We start from the raw sequence: 25,456 nt of genomic DNA on the forward strand, positions 1-25,456 counted from the left end.
ATTTCATTATACTTATCAACCTATACATTAAAATACAAAGATACTAAAACAAACTTTATGCTTATTTTTATTTAACCTTTTTTATATCTTTGGATTTGTACCATCTAATGAAGGGTTGTAGAGGGTATTGTGCATATGTGTTTTAAGAATTGAAATGCATATATATTCTGTTCTTACATTTTGCAAATAAGGAAAGGTGGAGTTGTGTATACTCTTCCATAGTCATTATACCAATTGGTGATAACGCTCAGTCATTTTTCCCAGTACAGTTCCACGCTGTGCATGTAAATATTAAATACACAGCGTGGAACTGTACTGGGAATAGGCTTGCTACGTTCCTTTTGGTAGTTTTCTGAGTATCATTTTCAGAATAAATGCATTTGTGAAACTTGTCCTAGAGAGGACAATAGCCATCATTGCTCCCTAGAAAGATTTAACAATTCCTTAAGTGATTGATTTCATGTTTTGGTGAATTTTCTTTTTTTAATTTCTATCCCACAAAGTAACATTGAACACACTATGCAATCCATTAGCTGTGTGTGTTTGTATTTGCTACTAAGATTCTGCAGGCTTGCTGACCTACACTATTTTTAACAGACATTTTTATATCTGTGACTCGAACAGTGCCAACATCCATCAGTGAGCCTAATCACTATTACGTGTTCATGTCCTGTCATTTCACTTATCATATCCCTGAAAGCAGTAAAACCCCAAATCAAGACCCTCAAATCATGGGTCCTTCAGGTGAAGAGAACTAATCCTGAAAGTTCTCAATAGAAACTGTTGGATCATGACTCTCAGTCTTTTAATTGCAACAGTCCTTCATTTAACTCTTTTTCTAGGGGCCACTGGAATAAAACCAACCCCTTACTAAAGCATTTATTAAGGCCTCCATGTGCAAACACCTTTAAAAAATCTCTTTAATCTCTCTATGCATCACTCTGCTTATTGAACACTGTGGCCTTTTTACCCCCTCTCTTTTTGTCTTCCCCCCCAGCTTAGTCCTTTCTTAGTTGCCTATTTCTTAAGCCTGGGAGACTCTTTTACCCATGGTCACTTGGCTATGAGTACATCATTCACTCTTCATCTCAGATGTTACCCCCTTGAAGAGTCTTTTTCTAATTACGGTAACTAAGCCCTTTCCCCCAGCACTCTATTCTATGTTTAGTCAACCAAGAGATAGTATAGCATAATAATTAAGGATACAGGGTCTGGAATTGTTTGGAATCCTGTCTATACCACTAGCTACCTACCTCTACAACCTTGGGTAAGCAATTTGCCTAACTTCTGTTTTCTTTTTGTTTGGTTTCAGGGATTGAATCCAGGGATGCTTAACCACTGAACCACATTCCTAGTTCTTTTTATATTTTATTTTGAGACAGGATCTCTTAAGTTGCTCACTAGGTTGCCAAGGCTGGCTTTGAACTAAAAATTCTCCTTTCTCAGCCTCCTGAGCCTCTGGGATTACAGGTGTGCGCCACTGTGCCAGGCCTGCTTTATTATTTTTATAATGAAGATGAAATTGGTAGTTTTTATACCTTCATTGTGAGGATTACATGAGTTAATATGCTTAAAGCAGGTAGAACAGTGCCTAGTACATATTAATTCCTCTAGAAACATTAGTTATCAGATACTAAAGAATTGCAATGTAAGATACTGTTCCTTGCTCTTATGGGTAATAGTAATTTTGTAAATAATGGTGTGAAATGTGGGAATATATAAAAGTAAGGAGTTGGTTTTATCTATTATAACTAAGCTAATTGTTTTAGTATTTTATTTGCTGAAAAGTTGGCTTTAGTTAAACTACTGTATAATGTCTGTAGAAGCTGGGCTCTTCTTTTAGCTCATGGTAAGGGGACTGAGAAACTGAGATGGGAGAAGTGCTGTATTAGATGAGGGAAGTTAGGGAAGGTTTTTCTTGTATGACATTTAAGCAGAGCCTTTGAACAGAACCTTGAAGAATGTGAGGATTTAAGTTATATATATGTGGAAAAGTAGTGATCCAGTCAGAAAGAATAGCAAGTCCCTAAGATGGAAGTGTGCTTGATATGTTTAGTATCAGGCTGCTAGTGTAGAGAGACTAGGAAAGCTATAGCAATAGAATCAGGGAAGAGGGGTTGGGAACCAAGCAGCGCAAAGTTTTTATACCATTTTACATTGAATAAAATGGGAAATGATTGGGAGATTTTAAATAGAGCAATGAGAGGTTATCATTTAATGTTTTAACAGAATCACTCATTGTTGTGTTAACCATAATCTGTCATACAGTTCTTGTCATTGTCCATGTTAGATGATGGTGACCTGGGTGAGGGTGTGGCACTAGAACTGGGTGTAATTTGAAGGATATTCTTATGGATTAATTAGATGTGGGTTATAAAGAGAAAGGGAGTAATCAAGAATGCCTCCCAGGTTTGGATCTGAACCTCTGATAAAATGGAGCTACCCTAAACCGTGATAGATTAAGGGAAGAAAAAAATTGGTGCAGGAATTGGAAGTAGAGCAGGAATCAAAATTGGTTTTAGACATATTAAGTTTGAGGTATCTATTAGATTGACACATGAGAAATATTGAGACAGTTTGGAGATAAATCTGGATTCAGAGGAAGAATTCCAATCTGGAGTTTGATAATCATCCGTATATGTATAGGTATAAAGCCACTGGACTGGACAGCATTACCTGGACAGCATTTGTAGGTAGAGAGAAAATTTATCAGCTGATCACTTATGTAACCTCTCAACCCTGCATACTAAAAAGTTTCTTTTTTTTTTAAATTTTTTTTTATTGGTTGTTCACAACATTACAAAGCTCTTGACATATCATATTTCATACATTAGATTGAAGTGGGTTATGAACCCCCAATTTTACCCCAAAATGCAGATTGCAGAATCACGTCGGTTACACATCCACAATTTTACATAATGCCCTACTAAAAAGTTTCTTGATGTACTAAAAAAGTAGCTCACAACAGTATTCTCATATAATCTATCACTTTCAGGCACTATATATAAGGAAATAATTTATGAATTTCAGATAGAGCTCTTTAAGAGAAAGGACTAACCTTTTTTTAAATTTTTTAATATTTATTTTTTAGTTTTCGGTGGACACATCATCTTTTTATTTTTATGTGGTGCTGAGGATCAAACCCAGCGCCCCCCGCATGCCAGGCGAGCATGCTACCGCTTGAGCCACATCCCCAGCCCAGGACTAATCTTTTTAATTGTAATAAAGATATATAGCTTGAGAAAACAAGTTATCATGGTACTAAATAAAAGAATGAACATTAATGTAAAATAATATTTCTTAATTTTTCCTGTTTTGTTGATTACAAACACTATTATAAACAGATTATGACTCATGAGTTTAACATTAAAGTAAAATATACTTGTGTTGTATGTGGTGGTACACATCTATAATTCCAGCCTCTTAGGAAGCCAAGACAGAAGAATTTCAAATTCAAGACCAGCATGAGCAACTTAGTAAGACCCTGTCTCAAAATTAAAAATAAAGAAAGGGCTGGAGATGTAGCTCAGAGCTTCAGGCTCTGGGTTCAGTCCTAGTATTGAAAAATATAAACAAACAAACAAACAATAAAAGTTCTGATATGAATATTCTTTTCACAGGTGAATACTAGTGAACGTTTTCAATTTCTGGCAAATTCTGCCTTTATAAAAATTACTCTGAGGGCTGGCTATATAGCTCGGTGGTAGAGCTAAACTTACCTAGCATACATGAGGCCCTGGTTCAATTCCTAGCACCACAATAGTAACAATAATAATAACAACTCCTCTGGAACTGGGTACAGGGGTATGCCAGCAGTTCGCAGGGGGTGGTGGGGAGGCAGGTAGATGACTTGAGCCCAGGAATTTGGGGCCAGCCTGGGTAATATAGCAAAAACTCCCATCTCAAAAAAAAAAAAAAATCACCCTGAAGAATAATTTTATCAGAATTTGACCTTTGATATCTTCTTAGTCCCATTTTATAGTCTGAAAAGATAGGAGACCTCTAGAATGGAATCTTTTTTATCTATGACAGCAAAATAAACATTTTAGGGAATAGAGTCAAAGACCTTATAATTACTAAAACACAAATTTGTATATATATAAAACTTTTATGAATTTTTATGTTTTAGACTATATCTTTTCAAAATTTTACTATTTTTTAAAAAAACTTTTTTATTAGTTATTGATGGACCTTTATTCATTTATTTGTTTATATGTGGTACTGAGAATCGAACCTCACACATGCTAGGCAAGCGCTCTACCACTGAGCCACAACCCCAGCCCCCCAAATTTACTATTTATAAAAAGTTTTTTTTTAATTGTCAATGGACCTTTCCTTTATTTATTTATATGTGGTGCTGAGAATTGATCCCAGTGCTTCACACATATTAGGCAAGTGCTCTGCCACTGAGCCACCACCCAAGCCTCTTTACTATTTTGATAATTATGAAAAGGTGTTGAAAATTGCACTTCAGGCATTTCTGGATTCCTGATGTTGGTACTCCTTATTTTATTCAAAAATTTTCAGATGGATCTTAGTTCCTCCTTGCTTGGTGAATACAGTCCAGGGGGCACTATAGCGTTAACCATGCTAGCCAGTTCAGTTCTGTTTTCTTAGCACATTCATATAAAAATCACACAATCAAGGGCCTGGAGATATAGCCCAGTAGTAGAACACTTGCCTAGAATATGTGAGGCCTTGGGTTCAATCCCTGGCTCTACAAAATAATAATAATAATAATAATAATATCACAACCAAATATAAGCTGTCAGTAAAGATAAGTATCAGGTGATTATTAAATTTGGTGAAAGAATCTAAATATTAATAAGATCTGAAAGTTAAGTGGAAATTAACTAGGCTTTGTAGCATAATTTAGTATGTAAGTATCCCAAGTTTTAGAGCAAATTATATGTTCTTATTACTTTCTCATCAAGAATATTTATCATTTAAAATTTGCATACCATCATTATTCTCCAGCTAGGAGTTCTCAAAGAGTATTTTTTAAATAGGCATAATATTGAATGCATGCTAGACAAGTACTCTTTATTAATTAATAAGCACTTTACACAAATTTAAAAAAGATGCACTTTACTCTGTACTGTTTATATATATATACACACACACACACACACACACACACATACACACACACACTTTATTATATAGATAGCTTCCTAAAAGTGATTACATATATATTACATAAAGTTTCCCATGTTAAACTAAAACTACCATTTTTGAGTAAACAGTTCAGTGGAATTAAGTGTATTCACATTTCAATATTGTTTGAATATGAAATGTTTGGCAAAAATTCCTGTGTTGCCAGGACTGGTGGTGCACAACTGTAATCCCAGCAACTCAGGAGGCTGAGGCCGGAGGATCGTGAGTTCAAAGCCAGCCTCAGTAACTGAGAGAGACCCTAAAGTGCTAGGGACGTGGCTCAGTGGTTCAGCACCCCCGGATTCAATCCTTAGTACAAATAAAACCCTCCTGTGTTGAAGGCTTGTTCCACAATTTAGCAGTGTTAAAAGGTCAAGCTTTTTAAGAAATGATTGGATCATGAGGTCTCTAGACTCATCAGTGGGTTGATGATCTGATGAATTACTCATTTGAATGAACTATTTGGAGGTGATGGGAACTGTAGGAGATGAGACCTAATTGGAGGAAGCAAATCACTGGGGGCCTTTTTTGTTTGTTTGTTTTAACTTTATTTTGAGACAGGGATCTCACTAAGTTGCTGCCCTGTAAGAATGACACTTCAGCTCTGTCCCTCCTTCCCTCTCTCTTTAGCTGCTGTGAGCTGAGCAGCTTTCCTCTGCCATGCACTTCTGCTATGATGTTTGACCTCATCTAAGGCCCAAAGTAATGAGCCAGATGTTCATGGACTGAAACCTCTGTAACTGTGGGTCAAAATAAATCTCCTTTAATTTGGTAATAACTATTCTTTAACTTATTCATGTTGAGTATTTTGGTCACGGTAATGAAAAGCTGACACAACATTTTTTTTGTAGCCATGGCCGAACACTATGTTTCCCTAATGTTTTTTCATCTTTTCATACTGAAACTCCTGTACCCATTAAATAATAACTCACCATTTTTTACTCTTTCCAGTTCCTGGCAAGCAACATTTCACTTTCTATATGAATTTGACTATGCTGTGTTTCTCATATAAGTGGAATCATCCAGTACTTGTCTTTTTGACTACATATTTCACTTAGCATAATGTCTTGAAGATATTGTAGCATCTATCAGAATTTCTTTCCTTTTTAAGAATTAATAATATTCCTCTGTGTATCACCTTTTGTTTATCCATTCATCTGTTAATGGACACTTGATTTTTTTTCTTCCTTTTGACTATTTTGAATGATGCTACTCTGAGCTTGGGTGTACCAGTATCTCTTTCAGTCCCTGCTTTCAATTCTTTGGGTGTATACCTAGAAGTATAATTGCTGATTCACATAGTCATTTTTAATTTTTTTAGGAACTGCCATATTGTTTCCATAGTGGCTGCAACATTTGACATTCCCTCCTACAGCTTACAAGATTTCGTTTTCTCCACATCCTCCCCTAGCACTTCATTATTTTATGGATACACACACATTGTCCTACAGGGCGTGAGTGATATGGTATGTGCATGTGTGTTTGTAGTACTGGAGCTTGAAACTGGGTGCTATACCATTGAGCTACATCCTTAGCCTTCCATTCCCTTCCTTTTTAACTTTGTTTTGAGACAGTTTTTATGAGTTGCTGAGGCTGGCCTTGAACTTGCAATCCTCCTTGCTCTACCTCCTGAGTAGCTGAAATTACAGGTGTGTGCCTTTGTGCCCAGCTATCTCATGTAATTTTAATTTGCATTTCCTTAGTAGTTAGTGATTGTCACCATCTTTTCCTTGCTTATTGGTCATTTGATCTTCTTTGGAGAAATGTCTATTTGAATCCTTTGCCCATTTTTAAATTGGATTTCTTTTTTGTTGTAGGAATTCTTTATATATCTTGAGTGTTGTCAGAAATAGGGTTTGCAAAATGTTATATCCCATTCTTTGGGTTGCTTTTTCACTCTGTTGATTGTGTGCTTTGATGCCCCAAATTTTGAGGTAGTCCAGTTTATTTTTTGTTTGTTTGTTAAAGCAGGACTAATTGCTTATTCAGCACACGTATACATAATGCTTAGTAATGGCAAAATCTTATTAGCATAGGAAATGGTTAACCTTTTTATTCTCACTGGTAGAAAGACAAATTTCTTATTCATTAAGATCTAGTTTTAAAATGGATTAACAAAGGAAAACAAAATGTTTTATTGTTTTATGCTACCTAGATAAGCTTTTGGAATGAGACAGTAGTAAAATAGCCATGACTCAGTGCTACTGTGGTAGAACAAGTTTTGTAAGAACTTGATAACTAGGAATCTGTCAGGAAGACTTATTTATTCCATTTCTCAGAAGACACTTAAGCAAGATCTTCTCTGACCACTTTTGCACTATCCCAACTTGCACGATGGTTCAGTCTCACCCTTCCCCTTTTCTATTTTTATTTGTAACATTTTTGTATGACTAGACATCATAATATTTGTTTATTTTTTTTATAGTCCTCACTGCTATCTTCCCAGTGCTTAGAATAGTACCCTGTGAATATTTGATATAGAATAACCTCTAAGTTTTCTGGCTACAAAACATTCCAGAACAAGGATGAGGAGGAAAGGGTACATTGTTAGTAGAATTATAAATTAATACAACTGCTTTGGAAAGATTTGAGATTCCTCAAAAGACTAGGAATGGAACTTCCACGTAACCCAGCTGTCCCACTCCTTGGTATTTATTTTAATCAGCTTTTTCACCACTGTGACCAAAAGACCTGACAAGAACAATTTTAGGGGAGGAAAATCTTATTTGGGGCTCACAATTTCAGAGGTCTCTGTCCATAGACAGCTGGCTCCATCCTGCAGAGCTCGAGGTGAAGCAGAACATCATGGCAGAAGGGTGTTACAGAGGAAAATCATATCAGAATGCAGAAAGAACTCTGCAACCCCAAAATATATAACCCCTGTGATCCACCTTCTTCAGCCACACCTACCTGTCCACAGTTACTACCAGTTAATCTCTTTTAGGGGATCAGTTTGCTGATTTGGTTAAAACTCTCAAAGGGCTGGGGATGTGGCTCAAGCTGCAGCGTGCTTGCCTGGCATGCACGGGGCGCTGGGTTCAATCCTCAGCACCACATAAAAATAAAATAAAGATGTTGTGTTCACTGAAAACTAAAAAATAAATATTAAAAAAATTCTCTCTCTCTCTCTCAAAAAACTCTCAAAGCCAAATCACTTTACCCCTAAAATGTCTTCCATTGTCTCACAACGAGCTTTTGGGAGATACCTAAACCATAATAGTATTTATCCAAAAGAACTAAAATCTGCATACTATAATGATACTTGCATACCAGTGTTTGTAGCAGTGCAGTTCACAATAGCCATGTTAAGAAACCAATCTTCAACAGATTGGATAAAGAAAATGTGGTGTATATATACACAATGGAGTTTTACTCAGCCATAAGAAGAATGAAATTATGTCGTTTTCTGGTAAATGAATGGAACTGAAGAAGCTAAGTGAACTAGTCTAGTCTCAAAAGGTTAAATATTTGCTCTCCCATGGAATATAGAGAAAGGGAAAAGGGGGAATTAAAAAAAAAGGGATCTCCTCAAAATAAAAAGGAGAACAACAGAGTAAGAGGAAGGGGATCAAGAAGAAGGGAGGAGCAGAAGGCATGGACAATGAAATCTACCAAATTATGCATGTGTCTATGTATGAACATACTACAATGAATTTCACTTATATATATTTATGATGTATTAAAATAATAATAATACAAGGGGGATCAGTAGAGTTGAATAAGTGGATCAAGAGTAGGGAAGAGAGGAGGAAAAGGGATGGTACTGGTAAATGAGATTGGTCAAATTATGTGTGTGAATGAATATGGAATAATGAATCCCACTATTATTTATAATATGCCAATAAAAATAAATTCTGTTTTTAAGATTACAAGTTTAAAAAAAAAATTCTCCAGAAGTATATGCTGATTCCCAGGGTGAAATGTGCTTTTGTAACATCATTATACTATCAATTTCTGTTGTCACCTTCTGTTTTACTATTTATCATTTAAACATGTTATGAAGTAGATTACATGTTTTGAGTTTTGTTGTGTACAAGGTACTCTTCCAAGACATGAATGGGTATTGAAACATTAACATTTTAGGTTTGGCTTTTTTCGGGGCGGGGGGTGCATACCAACAGTTTTAATAAAAGAGAAAATTATTTTCATTTAAAAAGGGGATTCATGAGCCAGATTGTATTTATAAAGGTACATTAGTTTAATATTTTCCTTAGATTTAACTAATATGAACTTGTTTCCAGATATTTTCTAAATTTGGAACAGTCTTGAAGATTATCACCTTTACAAAGAATAATCAATTTCAAGCCTTGCTTCAGTATGCTGACCCAGTGAATGCACATTATGCCAAAATGGTAATTATGATTATTTTTCATTTTTCAATAATCACTTTCTAAAGGAAACCATCATGTGTTCTCTCTTTTAGTTTACTGTGTGTGATTTTTAAAATAGTGATAAAATATATAAAGTAATATCTACCATTTTAACCATTTTTAACCGTATAATCGCATGTGTTCCCTCCCCTAGTTAAAAATTATTATTTTCCTCATATAAATGGTTTCAAATCTCTAGTTTGCCCCTCAGGACTCTTGAAACTCTTTGCTGTTTATTATGTGTAGAGTTTAAGCAGAGTACTCCTGATGTAATCTAAGAGAATAGGTTTTTGCCCTTTGTACTTCATTTAGTCCTATTAAATCAGCTAAATATTGATTTCACTACTTTTGAAAATTTTTCAGCATTCATTTCTGTTGAACTCTAAATTGGTGAAAACATTATCTCAAGAATTATGCTGTTGTCAATTCGTGTTTTTTTAAAGTACACAGATACTTAACTTGATAGTATAACAAATTTCACATTAATTTGCTTATATTACATACGTCTGTTGAGATCCATCCCCAGTGCTATTCTGTCTTCTGTTCCTGAATCATTTCTAATTTCTGCTCGAATTACAGACTAGAGACTAAGGCTTATAGTTCTTTTGTATATCATGCACTGTCTAGCCCTCAATTAGGAAGATAGCCTTCTTGCATATATTATTTTGTACCATTTTAATAGCACAATGACTTTTGTTAATGACTTTTATTGTAAATCAGAGTTTTTAATGTATTTGTTTCATTTGTATGTGCTTTTGGTTTCTGGTATCTGTTTTTATAAATTCAAGTTATAGAAATCACAAAAATCACAAGAAGTGACATTTATTCTGTTGGTAAGATTTTATTCTTGCAAAGGGAGGGATTACTGATTTTTTTATTACAATTGACTCCAAATTTTCCTCAGCTCATTGTTAAAGTATTACAGGATAAATTCACAAAAGAATAAGTGGTAGGGGCTGGGGATGTGGCTCAAGTGGTAGCGGGCTCGCCTGGCATGCGTGCGGCCCGGGTTCGATCCTCAGTACCACATACAAACAAAGATGTTGTGTCTGTTGAAAACTAAAATAAATAAATAAATTTAAAAAAAAAAGAATAAGTGATAGATAATATTTTGTATATTATGTTTCTGATAAATACAAATTACAAAGGCTTTGTTTCATCTTAATCTATATAAATTATAGTAAAATAATTAAGGTGAAATGTGAAATAGGAATATCTTTAAACACTCATTTATGTTTATCATGTTTAGAGTTTGTTGTAGGCAGAGTTGCCGTAGTAGCAGCTTAGTATTTCTATATTCTTCTCTTTTGTTTGCTCCTACCATAGGTAAGATGGATGTTATTTTCTTTTCTTTTTTTTTTAAGAGAGAGTGAGAAAGAGAGAGATTTTTTTTTTAATATTTATTTTTTAGTTCTCGGCGGACACAACATCCTTGTTGGTATGTGGTGCTGAGGATCGAACCTGGGCCGCACGCATGCCAGGCGAGGTCGCTACCGCTTGAGCCACATCCCCAGCCCCGGATGTTATTTTCTTTATACAAATATATATTGAGGCTCAGCATCTTTTTTTCTCCCTTATATTCATAGTGACAGGGATGAAAGTAAACCTAGTTCTTTGGCATTTTGTCCATTGCTCTCTGCTTTATACCTGATTACCACTCTTTGTCACAGTAGAGGTTATTTGATTCATCAGTGGTATTGTCTTGCAAAAACATCAGTCCCTTTCTCACGTGCTTTAGGCTCTGGATGGCCAGAATATATATAATGCATGCTGCACTCTGCGTATTGACTTCTCCAAGCTCACCAGCCTTAATGTGAAATATAATAATGACAAAAGCAGAGACTTCACTCGATTAGATCTTCCTACTGGTGATGGCCAGCCATCTCTTGAACCCCCTATGGCTGCTGCTTTTGGTGAGTAGTTCCTTTTTGGGCCACAAAGCAAGTTTTCTGAAGTTATAAGTTTCATTTATTAATCTGTTAAGTTAGCCTTCTTTTTTTTTTTTTTTTTCAGAATTTCTAAAGGAAAGCAAGAATCTTGGAACAAATGTGACCATTCATTAAATCTATTTTTTTAAAAAAAATATTTAATTTTATTTGTAGTTGGACACAACACCTGTATCTATTTATTTATTTATTTAAGCTTTAGGTGGACAGAATATCTTTATTTTTATTTTTATGTGGTGCTGAGGATCGAACCCAGTGCCTCATGCATGCCAGGCGAGCACGCTACTACCTGAGCCATATTCCCAGCCCCTTATTTATTTACTTTTATGTGGTACTGAGGAATGAACCCAGGGCCTTGCATGTTCTAGGCAAGCACTATACTGCTGGCCACAACCCCAGTCCCTCATTAACTCTTTTTTATTTTATTTTTTTTAGATGTATGGACCTTTATTTTATTGATTTATTTATATGTGGTGCTGAGAATCAAACCCAGGGCCTCACACATGCTAGGCAAGCGCTCTACCACTGAGCCACAGCCTAAGCCCCTCATTAACTCTTTAATATTAGAAAGTTCTATTATTTGTCAAAACAAGTAGATATCTCAAATTGAATTACAATATTTATTTTCTAACATTGATATTACTCATAAGTTATACAACTATTTGCTTCTAATTGATTCTTAAAAATTAAATTGATTTATAGTCAGCACAATTTTGCCATAAGTACTCTTGAAAATTATTTTTCCTTTTTAAATAGTGATACTTTAAATCAGTGGCCTTAACTAATCATATGTTTTTCCTGTATTCAAAGACGAGAATTTATCTTGTTTTTTTTAAACATTAGAACTTACATTTTGGGCTGGAGTTGGGCTCAGAGATAAAGTGCTTGCCTAGCATGTGTGAGGCACTGGGTTCTATCCTCAGCACCACCATACAAATAAATAAAAGCATTGTGTTTTGTTTTTAAAAGGAACTTATATCTTTAAGTTTATGTGGTTTTGGATTTTTCATTAATAAAAATACAAGCAATATTACTAATTGAGACCTTAAGTAGTATTTAATCCATCTTCTTTTGTAGGTGAGAAGCTATCAAATGCAGGACCGTGTTTATTCTAATAATTAAATATATACTCATGGTGTAATTAATGTTCTGTATTGTGGGAGTAGGACATTTGGAAAATATGGTTAAGAGTTTTGCTTTCTGAATATAAAGTATCACTATTCACATTCTTTTTCATTGTTATTAATAAATCTTTAGTCGTTGCAAAATAATATTTCCATCTTGAGTGATTCATCAGAGAAAAATATGTTTTACATATTGTGTAAAAGTTTCTCTTCTTTGCCTATCACTAATTTTTGACACAGTTCACTATTCCTTCCTTTCTTAGCTTTCACAGCACTCTGGAAAATATAGCCTGAATATTTCTGCTTATAAATATGTTCATCTTCTTGTCATTAAACAATCTAAAACTCTCCCTTTGACTTTTTGCAATGTATATTTTCTAAAACAATTACACCTTTTTTACTTACTCTGTGTGAATTTTATTGTAGATCTTCCTTTCCCCTTTTAAAACTAGATCCTGAGGTACTGTATAATTCACTACCTTTTCCCCCCCTATTTCTTGGACTCTTCTCTTTTTCTTTTCTGTAGAATGTTCCTCTTCCTTCTGCTAAAGTGTACTAATACTCTGACTGTGTTTTGGGCTCTCTCCTATATTTTCTCTTTGGCTTTTTTTAGTGGAGCTCTGATTCGTACGGTTTTCACATCTATTTCAACACAGATGATTACAAATCTGTGTGTTTGCTTGTGATAATTACTCTGAGTTTTCCCCTTGTGAGCATTTCCATTTAAATATCTTACTACCACATCAAATTTTACATATTCCAAACCACATTCACTATTTTTCTGCAAGAGCTGACTTATTCATTGGAATTATCTCCTGGTTTTTGTTAATGATACACAGTCACTGGACTTCTTAGAGGAAAGAGAAGATCAGTATTTATTTTATCATCCGGTACACACCAAGCATTATGCTTTTCAATTACTCTAACTGATCGTTGTGAATCCCTTGTGACTCCTTAGTCCACTTGTGGTACATTTCATTTACACCACTATATGACCCTCATCATGTTAATTTCCTGTAATTCAGACTTACATTATGTAAGCCTCTCAAAGATTTAATCTCATACCTCTTTGTCATCACAATGCACCACAGATAAGAGTACATTTTAATGAGTGTTTGATGACTATTTATACAGAAAAAAAAATGCTCTAAATAAGGACCAGAAATCTCAGCCTAGTCAAGACTTAATGAACAGCTAAACTATACACTTCATCATTGAACCCAGCTGAAAGTGGTTAGGCCCCCCAAAATGGCAGAGGCTCTTATACCTTAAAGATCACCTATTGAACAAATATTTATTCTGTAATATTTTTCTTTTTCTGTAATAAACTCTAATGTACTCATTTTATATTGCTTTGGTTAGCATATTCATAGAAGGTAGTATATTTATTTTAGCTTCTCTTTCTTCCTCACTAGGTGCACCAGGTATAATCTCTTCACCATATGCAGGGGCTGCTGGATTTGCCCCAGCCATTGGATTTCCTCAAGCTACAGGTGAATCTTTTAAAGTTGATTTTGAAATAATTTTCAAATGATTTTCCAGGAACTTAGCAAGATGAAAAATGAAAATTTTGAAGAATGTAGAACAAAAGCATTGGGCATCTGGGCGTGGCAGCACCTGCCCCATAATCCTGGCGGCTTAGGAGGCGGTGGCAAGAGGATGGCAAATTCACAGTCAATCTTAGCAATTTAGTGAGGCCCTAAGCAATTTAGCCAGACCCTGTTTCTATATAAAATATAAAAAGAGGCTGGGGATGTGGTTAAGTGCTTAAGCACCCCTGGGTTCAATCCTCGGTACCAGGAAAAAAAAAAGCATTGCATATCAAGCACAGAAGTGACTGTATAGTACACAGCTTCCTCCTATTTATAAGTACTTTTCTCTGGCTCCAATTTGAATTTCACTCATTCCATTATATGTTCTGCATCACTTATACTTTCCATTTGCACAGGTAACTATAGGTTGGCTACATTAAATGATTTTTAATTAAATTATTACATAAAATGTATGAGCTGCTTAGGTCATTAACAATAGGCTTATTGATTATGTGTTGAATAGACCTGAACTTTGTGTCTTCAGTTCCTTTGAAGGCACTGAATACACAGTATACCCTCAGTAAATATTTTATTTAATAAATATTTATTATTCAGTTTGAGAAATCTCTTTTTACTGATGCACTTAGTGTTTTTTTTTTTTTTTCCTTTCTGCTTTTTATTTTTTATTTTTTTGCAGTGCTAGGGATTGAATCCAGGGCCTTGCATACGCTAGGCAAGTGCTGTCTACCTCTGAACTAAATCCTCAGCCCTCATTGAGGGACTTGGAGGATTACCATGGAAGGTTTTGCATGTTATTTATTTCAAAGGATTTTTTTTCTCTTTAGATAATGGAAATAATTAAGAAATGGAAGTTGATTAGTACTTTGATAATGACTCATTCTTTTATAAAGGGTAAACAAAATGAATTTGATCACAACTTAAGGAAAAAGAAAATATGCTACATGGTTTTATCTCTGTAAAGAAAACACTGAAGTTGGTAATTTAGGGAAATGGCATGCTATAAAGCCAATTTTATACATCATATTTCCATATTCCAGCTAATTCATGAATGTAGCTATGTTTTAAATTTATACCCTAATATTCTAAATCTGGGATTTTAACTATGGTCTCTCTGATGGAGAGGATAGTGTTAACCAAAAAAAAAAAAAAAGTGATATGAAGTTGAGTTTTAAGTTTATCTAAGTGATTGTTGAAAACATAGTTTTTATTTATTTGAAGCTCCCCAAAGCTTAATTAATAAACATTTGGAAGCAGCAATGTGTTTTCCCTCCTTTTAGGTATTTCTTTTAGAGACGCTTTGCATATAAAACGCAGTAGTAGATATTTAGGAAAGATAAAAAGTAATTAAAGAGAGGGCTTCTGACTTAATACTTTTACAGTGTGGTATATAATACACACACAGTAAGCTGTACTCTTAGCTAATACATAATAGAGACAGTTGCAAACGTTGCAGTAATGAGTTGGAGGGAATGGAGAAAGGGTTTTTCTGTGTGGATTTCATGAAAAAGCAATCAACCTGAGAATTTAGTTACATAGCCAATATGGATAATGGTAGTAAAGACCTTCTTAGATTCTCAAGAGGAATAGGCTGAATGTGAAATATATTGCAATTTAATTGCACAGTTTTAATAAACTAGTGGTCAGACTGTTAAGAATTTTGAGCTTAAAGAATCAACAAATTGGGGCTGGGTTTGTGGCTCAGTGGTGGAGTGCTTGCCTAGCATGTGTGAGGCACTGGGTTCAATCCTCAGCACCACATAAAATAAAGGTATCGTGTCCAACTACAACTAAAATATATGTTTTTTTAAAATCAGCAAATTGGGCTGGGGTTATAGCTCCATAGTTGAGCATTTGCCTACCATGCGCAAAGCCATGGGGTTTGATTCCAGAACCACCAAAAGAAAACAACAACAAATTAAAGAATTAGTTCAAATATAATGTCAGTATTACAGTATTATAAAACATTCAATGATTTCAGAATATCTAGGAGAATAGAGAGCTCTGAAACAAATTCTACAAAAGAATATTGAATTCTGTAAATCTATTATTTTGATATTTATTTAGAACTTAATAAGGTGACAAAATTTAGACTGGCATATAGAACTACCCAGCACCTCTTTGTGGCTTCTGCTGAAGGACTTTTAAAAAATACTTTCCTGATTTTATGGTAGATGTCAATGTGAAAATTGCATGCTTTTACTAGAAAGGTGCTTTTGAATATATTTATTTTGGGATAGCAGGAGTGCTTGTAGTTGATAGACTGACCCTCTGAGAAATCTAACAACTTTTTTTTGAAGACCAATGATTTCAGTTACTCTGTCAAGTATGGTAAAGTACTGAGTAAATGGTTTCAACAAATAAGGGACTCAGCTGCCAGACAGACTCTATGGGGCAGAAAACGGGCCTTTGATATATTCTTTATGGGTAGCTTGACACCCTTTCTTCCATGTTTGCTTTTGTCTTCATTTATTTATTTCATTTATTTACAGATTTTGCTTCATAAATTTACTTCATTATATACTTTATTATATTAAATGTTTAGTTCTTCAGATAACTATAGAGTATGAAATGCTTTTTGTGTTTTTCAAAGGTCTGTCAGTCCCAGCTGTTCCTGGAGCTCTTGGTCCTCTCACCCTCACCTCCTCTGCTGTCACTGGAAGGATGGCCATTCCTGGAGCAAGTGGTATACCAGGAAATTCTGTTCTACTTGTCACCAATCTCAATCCTGATGTGAGTTGAGAAGTATTGTATGTAAATAGTCTTTTTTTTTTTTTTTTTTTTTTTTTGGTGGTGGTGCTGGGGATCAAACCCAGGGCCTTGTGCATGCAGGGCAAGCACTCTACCAACTGAACTATATCCCCAGCCCCTATAAGTATTCTTTCAAGAAGAGATGTAGTAGTAGCCAGGCATGCGGGGATCAAGAGTTCAAAGTCGGCCTCATGAAAAGCAAGGTGCTAAGTAACTCAGTGAGACCTTGTCTCTAAATAAAATACAAAAAAATAAAAATAGGGCTGGAGATGTGGTTCACTGGTCAAGTGCCCTTGAATTCAGTTCCTGGTGCCCACCTACCCCCACAAGCGCCAAAAAAAAAAAAAAAAAGAGATACAGTGACTTCTGAGCTAGGATTGTATTTAGATCAAAATGTTTTTTAAGTTTGGTTGGCTATGCATGCTACTTGGAAATCGAAGGCAAGAGAATCACAAGTTCAAGGACAGCCTGGGCAATTTAGCAAGACCTTGTTTTAAAACAAAAATAAAAAGGGCTGAGGCTGTATCTTATTACTTACCTTGCATGTCAGAGGCCCTGTGTTTATACTCCCCCATCCCCCCAAAATGCTTAAGTTTGTTCATTATGAGTATATAGAGAAGCATATAAAATAATACTTTAAGCAAAATCAACTCTTTATTACATTATAATAAAATTATTTTAAAATTTTACTTAAATTATTTAGTTAAGACTTAATATTTTGTATTATCCTTTTTAAACAGCTTATCACACCACATGGGCTTTTTATTCTATTTGGTAAGTTCATTTTTATTGTTTTTAATGTTACCTATAGATATGAATTGAGTACATTTGATTCATTTAATAATATTTCTTGATTATGCCAAGTAGTGTACTTGACACTGAGGGTAGATCAGTGAATAAGACTTAAGTAATTACAGTAAAGTTTTATAATAGGGGTGATAATGGTTGTAAATGGGTGCATAAAATAGACCTAACCTAGCCCAGGGATTCAGTAGAAATGATAGTTAAGCTGACTTAGGAAAAATGAGAATGGGTTAGCCAGGCAGAAATGAGGAGAGTAAATGTCTTTTCAGATACTAGTAGTGGGTGAGATTTCCTAGGACATGGAAGAGAAGAAATCCTAATGAAGATTATAAGAAAGAAAGATATTGAAGCTGGGCAGATGCATAAGGACAAGATGATGAAGAGGTTTGTAGGCTATATGAAGGAGTTTGGTTCCCTATGAGGAATATGAAGGCATTAAATAGTTTTTATACAACCGAGTGTCTTAATGAGAGTCATGTTTTAAAGATGGCCTCTATACTTTCTAAAAGTTTTCCCCCCTTGCTTAACTTAAAAAGAAAGCTAAGCATGCCTGTTTATGGAGGATTAAAGTATTTATAAATTGTGTCTTTTACTGTGCTCATTATATATAGCGTAAGTACACAAGCATAGAAATATGAGAGCAACAAAATGAATAATACTATTTTAAGAAGTTTTCTTAATGACAAAATCTTTTTGCATTAAAGAATTAATATGTACTGAGGAATACAATTTAGTATGCTTTATTTTGGATAAGAAATATTTTGTTTTTCATTTTGGCTCATTATTCCAAGGATAAAACAAGCAATCTAAATAGAACTGTTTCATTGTTGATGTACTTTATTAATTACTTTACTAGTTTTTCAGTCTAATCCACTAATGTTTGTTGTACTTCATCTAGAAAGTTTTTTCTATTTTTTTGTGCTTTATCTTTTTCCTGTTAAATCAGTACATCTTGTGGGGCTGGAGTTGTGGCTTAGTGATAGAGTGTGCGCTTTGCACGTGTGAGGCACTGGGTTCAATCCTCAGCACCACATAAAAATAAATAATAAAAAAAGGTAACGTGTCCATCTATGACTAAAAAATATATATGTTAAAAAATCAGTACAGCTTGAATTAAAAGTTATTTTAAGTGTGTTAAGAAACTGGGTTGCTACTCTGATAGTCTTCATTTGTAAGATTTTTTCTTACCAAGATAGAAAAGTTTGTTTCTAAATTCTTCGAGCATTGATAGGGTTTTTTTTTTTTTTTAACAGCATTTTTGAGGTATAATTTACAACCATACAATTTACCTGCTTTCGTTTTTTTTTTTTAAGTAAATACATGGTTATGCAGCCATCATCACAGTCCAATTTAGAACTTTTCCTTCTTTACTTAGAAAACCTCATACAAAAATAAGAGAGAAAGAAAATTATATGCTCATTTGCAGTCACTTTAAAGTTTTTTAATAATGCAAATTTAGGTAATTTTCAATAATAAAATCATGGAAGGTAATAATACATCTTCATATGACTCATATAAACTTACTTGGACTGGGGTTGTAGCTCAGTGGTAGAGCACTTGCGTGCCATGTGTGAGGCACTGGGTTTGATTCTCAGCCCTGCATATAAATAAAATAAAGATCGGACAACAACTAAATAAAAATATTAAAAGAAAAAAAAAAACTTACTCGGGCTGGGGTTGTGGCTCAGAGGTAGAATACTTGCCTACCATGCATGAGGCACTGGGTTCGTCCTCAAGCACTATTGTTATAACTAAAAATAAATATTTTAAAAAATTGTTTTTAAAAAATCACCCATACCTTGAAGAACAAATTGTGTGTGTTTAGTTTTTTAAAGAATATCTACTTCAGCCACTTGTCATTGCCAAGAAGGGCAGCAAATTTGGAATGCTTTTCTCTGTTTTAAATTTGAAAAGTACAGTTCATTTCTAGGTTTTCAGTTGCCTTTAGGTGCTTGACAAGATAACCAGCTGTCCTCTGTGTCCCTTGTAGGCATTCTTTTATTGTATTGCAAAGTATGATAATGATACTCTTTTATGCATAGCTGTAATATATTATAATACACTGGATGGATAAAAATAAGAAAATGCTATTTATATTACAGAACCTTTTAATTTCATCTGTAGATTGAAATTCATAAAATGTAGTTTTTTCATTTTGGTTTATATAAATAGATTGGTATAAATAAGAGTTTGAGGCGAGGTGCTGTGTTACACACCTGTAATATCAGCTATTTAGGAGCTGGGGTGGGAAGATCACAAGTTCAAGACCAGCCTCATAACTTAGGCCTTAAGCTATTTAGCAAGACCCCATCTCAGAATAAAATAAACAAAAGGGTTGGATGTGTCACAGTGGTAGAGCACCCCTGGGTTCAATCCCCATACAAGGGGAAAAAAAAAAAACTTTGAAACAGGGTGTGGCAGCGCATGCTTATAGTCTCAGCTACTCAGGAGGCTGAGGAGGAAGAATTGTTTGAGCCTCATGGGTTTCAGACCAACCAGGGCAATGTAGCAAGACCCAGTCTCAAAAAAAATTAATTATTTTTTTCCCACATCCATATATGAATCATTTTTTCCATTCTCTGGGATGTGGAATCCACTTTGGGAAACTCCTTATTAAGAAAAAAATTGAGTGTAATGAGATGAATTAAGAGGCCATTGTGGTAGTTCTCATAGTCTCATGGGAAATGGTGATAGCTATGATGATAGTGAGGATTGTGAGAAGTGGACAAATATAAGAGAAATTTAGGCCATAAAAGCTGTGGGTGCTAGTGAGTAGTAATAGACTGGATGTAAGGGTTTAAGGAAAGGGAGATGTTAAAGGATATCTCCCATTGAGCTGGAATTGTGGCTCAGTGGTAGAGTGCCCGCCTAGTATGCATGAGGCACTGGGTTTGATCCTCATTATCACATAAAAATATAGTGTCCACCTAAAACTAAAAAACAAATATTAAAAAGAAAGATGACTCCCGGGTATCTGACTACAGTAATTATGTGCATGGTGGTACTATTTATCCACAGCTATTCAGCACTGAAAATGGGGAGAGCTAAGTGGGGATGAACGTGTTTGGAACGCATTAAATTTGAAGTGTTTATGGGACATCCAAGTGAAAAACTTGAGTAGATAAATAGATCTGGGACTTGGGTGAATATGTATGAAAGAGTAAAATTAATTAAACATTAAATAGTGTTTTTGTTTTGCTTTGTTCTAATTAGGAGTATATGGTGATGTCCATAGAGTGAAGATCATGTTTAATAAGAAAGAAAATGCCTTGGTTCAGATGGCAGATGCAAGTCAAGCTCAGCTAGGTACTAATTATTAATAATAATGTGATGATGATGATGATGACGATGACGACCTACCTTTGAATTTTCCTTCAATATAAACAAATGTAAAGCTATTAGAAATATAATATTATGGGGCTGGGGATGTGGCTCAAGCGGTAGCGCGCTCACCTGGCATGCGTGCAGCCCGGGTTCGATCCTCAGCACCACATACAAACAAAGATGTTGTGTCCACTGATAACTTAAAAATAAAATATTTAAAAAAAAAGAAATATAATATTATAAGAGTACTTGCTGGTGGTAATATCTTCATTTTATTTGTACTTGCTTGTACTTTAAGTTTTAAAGATATTTTGTCTGAATTACGAATTACTCTTTTTTTTTCTGAAGTTCATTTATCTATTTGATCTTTCATTAAGTTTAAACTAATAAACATGGCATTTTGTTTCATTTTATTTGCTTTTGTTTTCCTTCTAAATTAAGTTTTCTTTAACAGTTGAGTGGCTCAAAAGTTTAGGCAAACTTCCAAATGATGGTATAAGAAAGTGTCTTTCTAAGGCCATACTGTAACAAGGGCTATTAAAATATTGCTACTCAGGGGCTAGGGAATGTAGCTCAGGTAGAGCAGCTATTAGTTGCTCAGCATGCCCAAGGTCCTGGGTTCTATCCCCAGCACTACAAAAGGAAAAATAACAATAGTAAAAGAAAAACATCATTAGTCTTTATTTCTTTGCTTTAGATAAAACTAATATATTCAGTAACCATTTCATTAATATTTACTATGTTCCAGGCATTCTGAAACTTCCTAGCACTCTGCTTGGAAAGTAGTCCCTTTTTTGTTGTTGTTTGTTTGTTTAAAATTGCTTTCATTATAGTAAAATGATGTTATTTAATACATTTCCCTAAAATATTTTGGATTTAAAACTCTTTTAACACTTAAACTGACTATAATTTTAAATGACTAAATGATAACTTAGGACATATTACTGAGAGTCTGACTTAATACTCAAACTTCCCTTTTCTCCTGTATACTAGCAATGAACCATTTAAGTGGTCAGAGACTTTATGGAAAAGTGCTTCGTGCTACATTGTCCAAACACCAGTCAGTTCAGCTTCCTCGAGAGGGACAAGAAGACCAAGGTCTGACTAAGGATTTCAGCAATAGCCCTTTGCATCGCTTTAAAAAGCCTGGCTCTAAGAATTTCCAGAATATCTTTCCACCATCAGCCACTCTGCATCTTTCCAACATTCCGTATGTACTTAATAAGTTACTTATTTAGGTGATTGATGATCTATAGTATGTGGTCTGGGAAAGGTAAAACAGGGAAACTATTCTAACTATATCTCCAGTCATGCTTTCCAAAAGTGATCCAATGTTTTGTAATTTTTATTTCAAATAGGAAATGAACAATTAGTTGCTGTTCGGTAATATAAGGGCATAAAAATAAATGCAAGTGGAAATATTCCTGCCCATTCCTTTGTAGAAGTAACAACTTTTAAGTAACTAATATAGCAAAACCAACTTATGTATCTAAGAATTTCCTAAAAATGAATTCTCTACTCTTTATCTACAAATTACAAAGTCATAAATATGTTATATATATGGATTACTTAAAAGCTATAAAAGTTATCTTCCTGTAACCACTTTAAGAAGATCTCTGTTAATCAGTGTTTTATTTATATCTTCTTCAGTTATCTGATTCTAAACTCAGGGATTAACCATCTGTAGCCCATGTCTGTTTTTGTATGGTCTGTGGACAAAGAATGATTTTTATATTTTAAAATGGTTGGGAAAAAAAGAAAAAAAAAAGTGATATGATAAAATTCAGATTTCCCTTTCCTTAAAGTTTGGTGTAAGTCATAAAGTAAGTTTTGGCTGTACTCATCATGGAATATCTGTGGCTACCTTTGAGCTACAGTAGCAAAGCTGAGTAGCTACAGTAGAGATTATATGGCCCACAAAGCCTGAGCTTTACTATCTGGCCCTTTAAGAAAAACATTTGGCAACTCCTGTTCTAATTCTTGAAATCGTAGACTTACAGAAATGGCAATTTTGTATATTTTAAACTAATTTATCAAATGGGGTAACCTTTGAAAAGAGGAGTAAAAGCTGTGGGGAGTGTATTTGTATATGTGTGTAAAAATTTGACCTATTTTTAAGTCCCAAGTTTTCAGTTCTGTGAATATTTCAACCAAATTGACACAGGAGCATTAAAGTAATTTAGAAATCATAATCTCAAGCTTATAGTTTACAATAATTAACATTATAATATATTCTTATATAATTACTTACTGTGTACTACATTTAAGTTTTTGTAGGTGGTATGATAGGACAGAATAGGTTAAAGACTGAAGAGATAGGGTTAAAGTTCTGGGACATTATTAAGAATAAGAAGGTAAGCTAAGGGCTGGGAGTGTTGTTCAGAGGTACATTGCTTTCCTGCCATGTTCAAAGACATAGGTTACATCTCAAGCACCCCAGTTCCAGCGGGAGCTAAATAGGAAAGGAAAATAATTACTTTAAATAGTATTCAATGCCCACCTCTCTGCTTGTCTGATTAGGCTATGAGGAGAAACCTTTAATCTGATTTGGGCAGTGAATCAAATCTCATCCAGCTAGGAAATTGTGGAGGAGTCACTTAAGGAAAAAAATCTACAGTGCTAAAGTACATGGATCTAGAAGTTCAATACCTCATCACTGTGGAATAGCTAAATGGACCTTTCATTGTTAGCTTTTAATATATAACAGATTATGCAGAAGCTAGTCAACAGTTGCAGCCAGCATAGGACATGACCTTAAAAAAAGAAAGGATATTAACATATTTGAACCATCTTCCAAGTTTTGGGCAGTGCACTGGTGCTTTACATGTTGCCTCATTTCATCTCCATAACAGCCCTTTTTGGCAGGGAAGCCACAACAAACTTTTATTTAAAAAAATAATGTAAGATTTATATAACATTACATTTTCCATTTTGGTTGCTTTTAATTGTATAGTACAGTGTACATTTACATTAAATACATTCACATTGGGGCTGGGGTTGTGGCTCAGTGGTAGAGCACTTGCCTACCATTTGTGAAGCACCGGGTTTGATTCTCAGCACCACATATAAATAAATGAATAAAATAAAGGTCCATCAACAACTAAAAAAAAAATTGCAAAATACATTCACATTATTGTGCATATATAACTTTTAGCTGCAGAAACTCTTCATCGTCCCTAATTAAAACTATATTCACTAAGCAATAACTCCCATTTCTCCATAATCCTGGACCCTGGTAACCACTGTTCTATATTCTGTCTTTGTCAATTTCTCTATAATAACCTTTGAAGCTGTTTGCAGTGGTGCACACCTGTAATCCCAGCAGCTTGGGAGGCTGAGGCATGAGGATTGTAAGTTCAAAGGCAGCTTCAGCACCTTAACAAGGCCCTAAGCAAATTATCGACACCTTGTCTCAATGAAAAAAAAAAAAAAAAAAAAACAGGCTGGGGATGTGACTCAGTGGTTAAGTACCTCTCAGTTTAATCCCTGGTACCAAAAAAAGCATCTATAATAATCCTTGAAGTAAGGTCATCCCTTACTTCAAGGGTTATTATGAAATAAATGAAAATAGTTTCATTTTGCTGATGGAACAAAGATTCAGGATAAGTAATTTTACTCAAAATTATATACCAAGTGAGTGAGGAATAGAATTGGAGTTCATATCTGTCTCTGCAGAGCCAGTGATTGCTCTACACTATTATTGCTGGCAATCATGAGAAGATGAGGAATCTACTTTTCATCTATTAACTCTCATGTGATAGATCACTGTATTATAATCTTGTCTACTATTGCATAACAGATCACAGAAGAATGTAACAGTTTGGCACAGAAGTAAATATTCAAATACTCATTATCTTATATTGTTACAGTGAATCAAGAATAGCAAGGTGACTTAGCTGGGTAGGTTTACTGAGATTCTTATCATAAGATTGCAGTCAAAATATTGGGGTGGAGGGGCATAGCTCATAACTATGGAGCTAATGTAGTTGACTTCAGTAGCAGAGCATGTGCAAGGTCCTGGGTTTAATTTCCATCACCAAAAGCAAAGTCTAGACAAGGGTGCAGTTATTTGAAGGAGCATATCATTATTTCTGTTATGTCCTAAAAATTACAGAGGTCATTTCTATTCAGTTATAAGAGGGAAATATTAGGGCTTGGGTTGGGGCTCAGTGGTTGAATACTCATCTCCCATGTGTGAGGCCCTCGGTTTGATCCTTAGTACCACATAAAAATAAAATAAAGGTAGCATATTTATCTACAACTTAAAAAAATTTTAAAAAAGAGAGAGAGAGAGAGAGGAATAACCTCCAGGGGTGTGAATATTAGAAGGCAAAAGTAATTGGGGGCCGTCTCAAAGCCTGGCTACCACAATTCTGCTGTCAGAATTACCTTGAAAACAATTGAAGATGTAGAACCCTGGACTATAGCTG

General features: G+C 34.6%; 1 protein-coding gene across 8 annotated transcripts in view; it reads left to right on the forward strand.

Moving 5' to 3' along the window:
* PTBP3 (polypyrimidine tract binding protein 3) overlaps positions 1-25,456 on the forward strand; it is a 106,035-nt gene that overhangs the window by 74,797 nt on the left and 5,782 nt on the right. For all 8 annotated transcript variants that reach the window (XM_081279304.1, XM_081279305.1, XM_081279307.1 and 5 more), the window contains 7 exons: positions 9,399-9,509; positions 11,266-11,440; positions 14,013-14,090; positions 16,741-16,880; positions 17,639-17,672; positions 20,916-21,008; positions 22,020-22,236. In XM_081279304.1, the coding sequence (XP_081135430.1) occupies positions 9,399-9,509; positions 11,266-11,440; positions 14,013-14,090; positions 16,741-16,880; positions 17,639-17,672; positions 20,916-21,008; positions 22,020-22,236 (848 nt within the window). The remainder of the gene's footprint in view (positions 1-9,398; positions 9,510-11,265; positions 11,441-14,012; positions 14,091-16,740; positions 16,881-17,638; positions 17,673-20,915; positions 21,009-22,019; positions 22,237-25,456) is intronic.

This window comes from Spermophilus citellus, assembly GCF_964194105.1.
Source record: "Spermophilus citellus genome assembly, chromosome: 2".
Taxonomy (NCBI): Eukaryota; Metazoa; Chordata; class Mammalia; order Rodentia; family Sciuridae; genus Spermophilus; species Spermophilus citellus.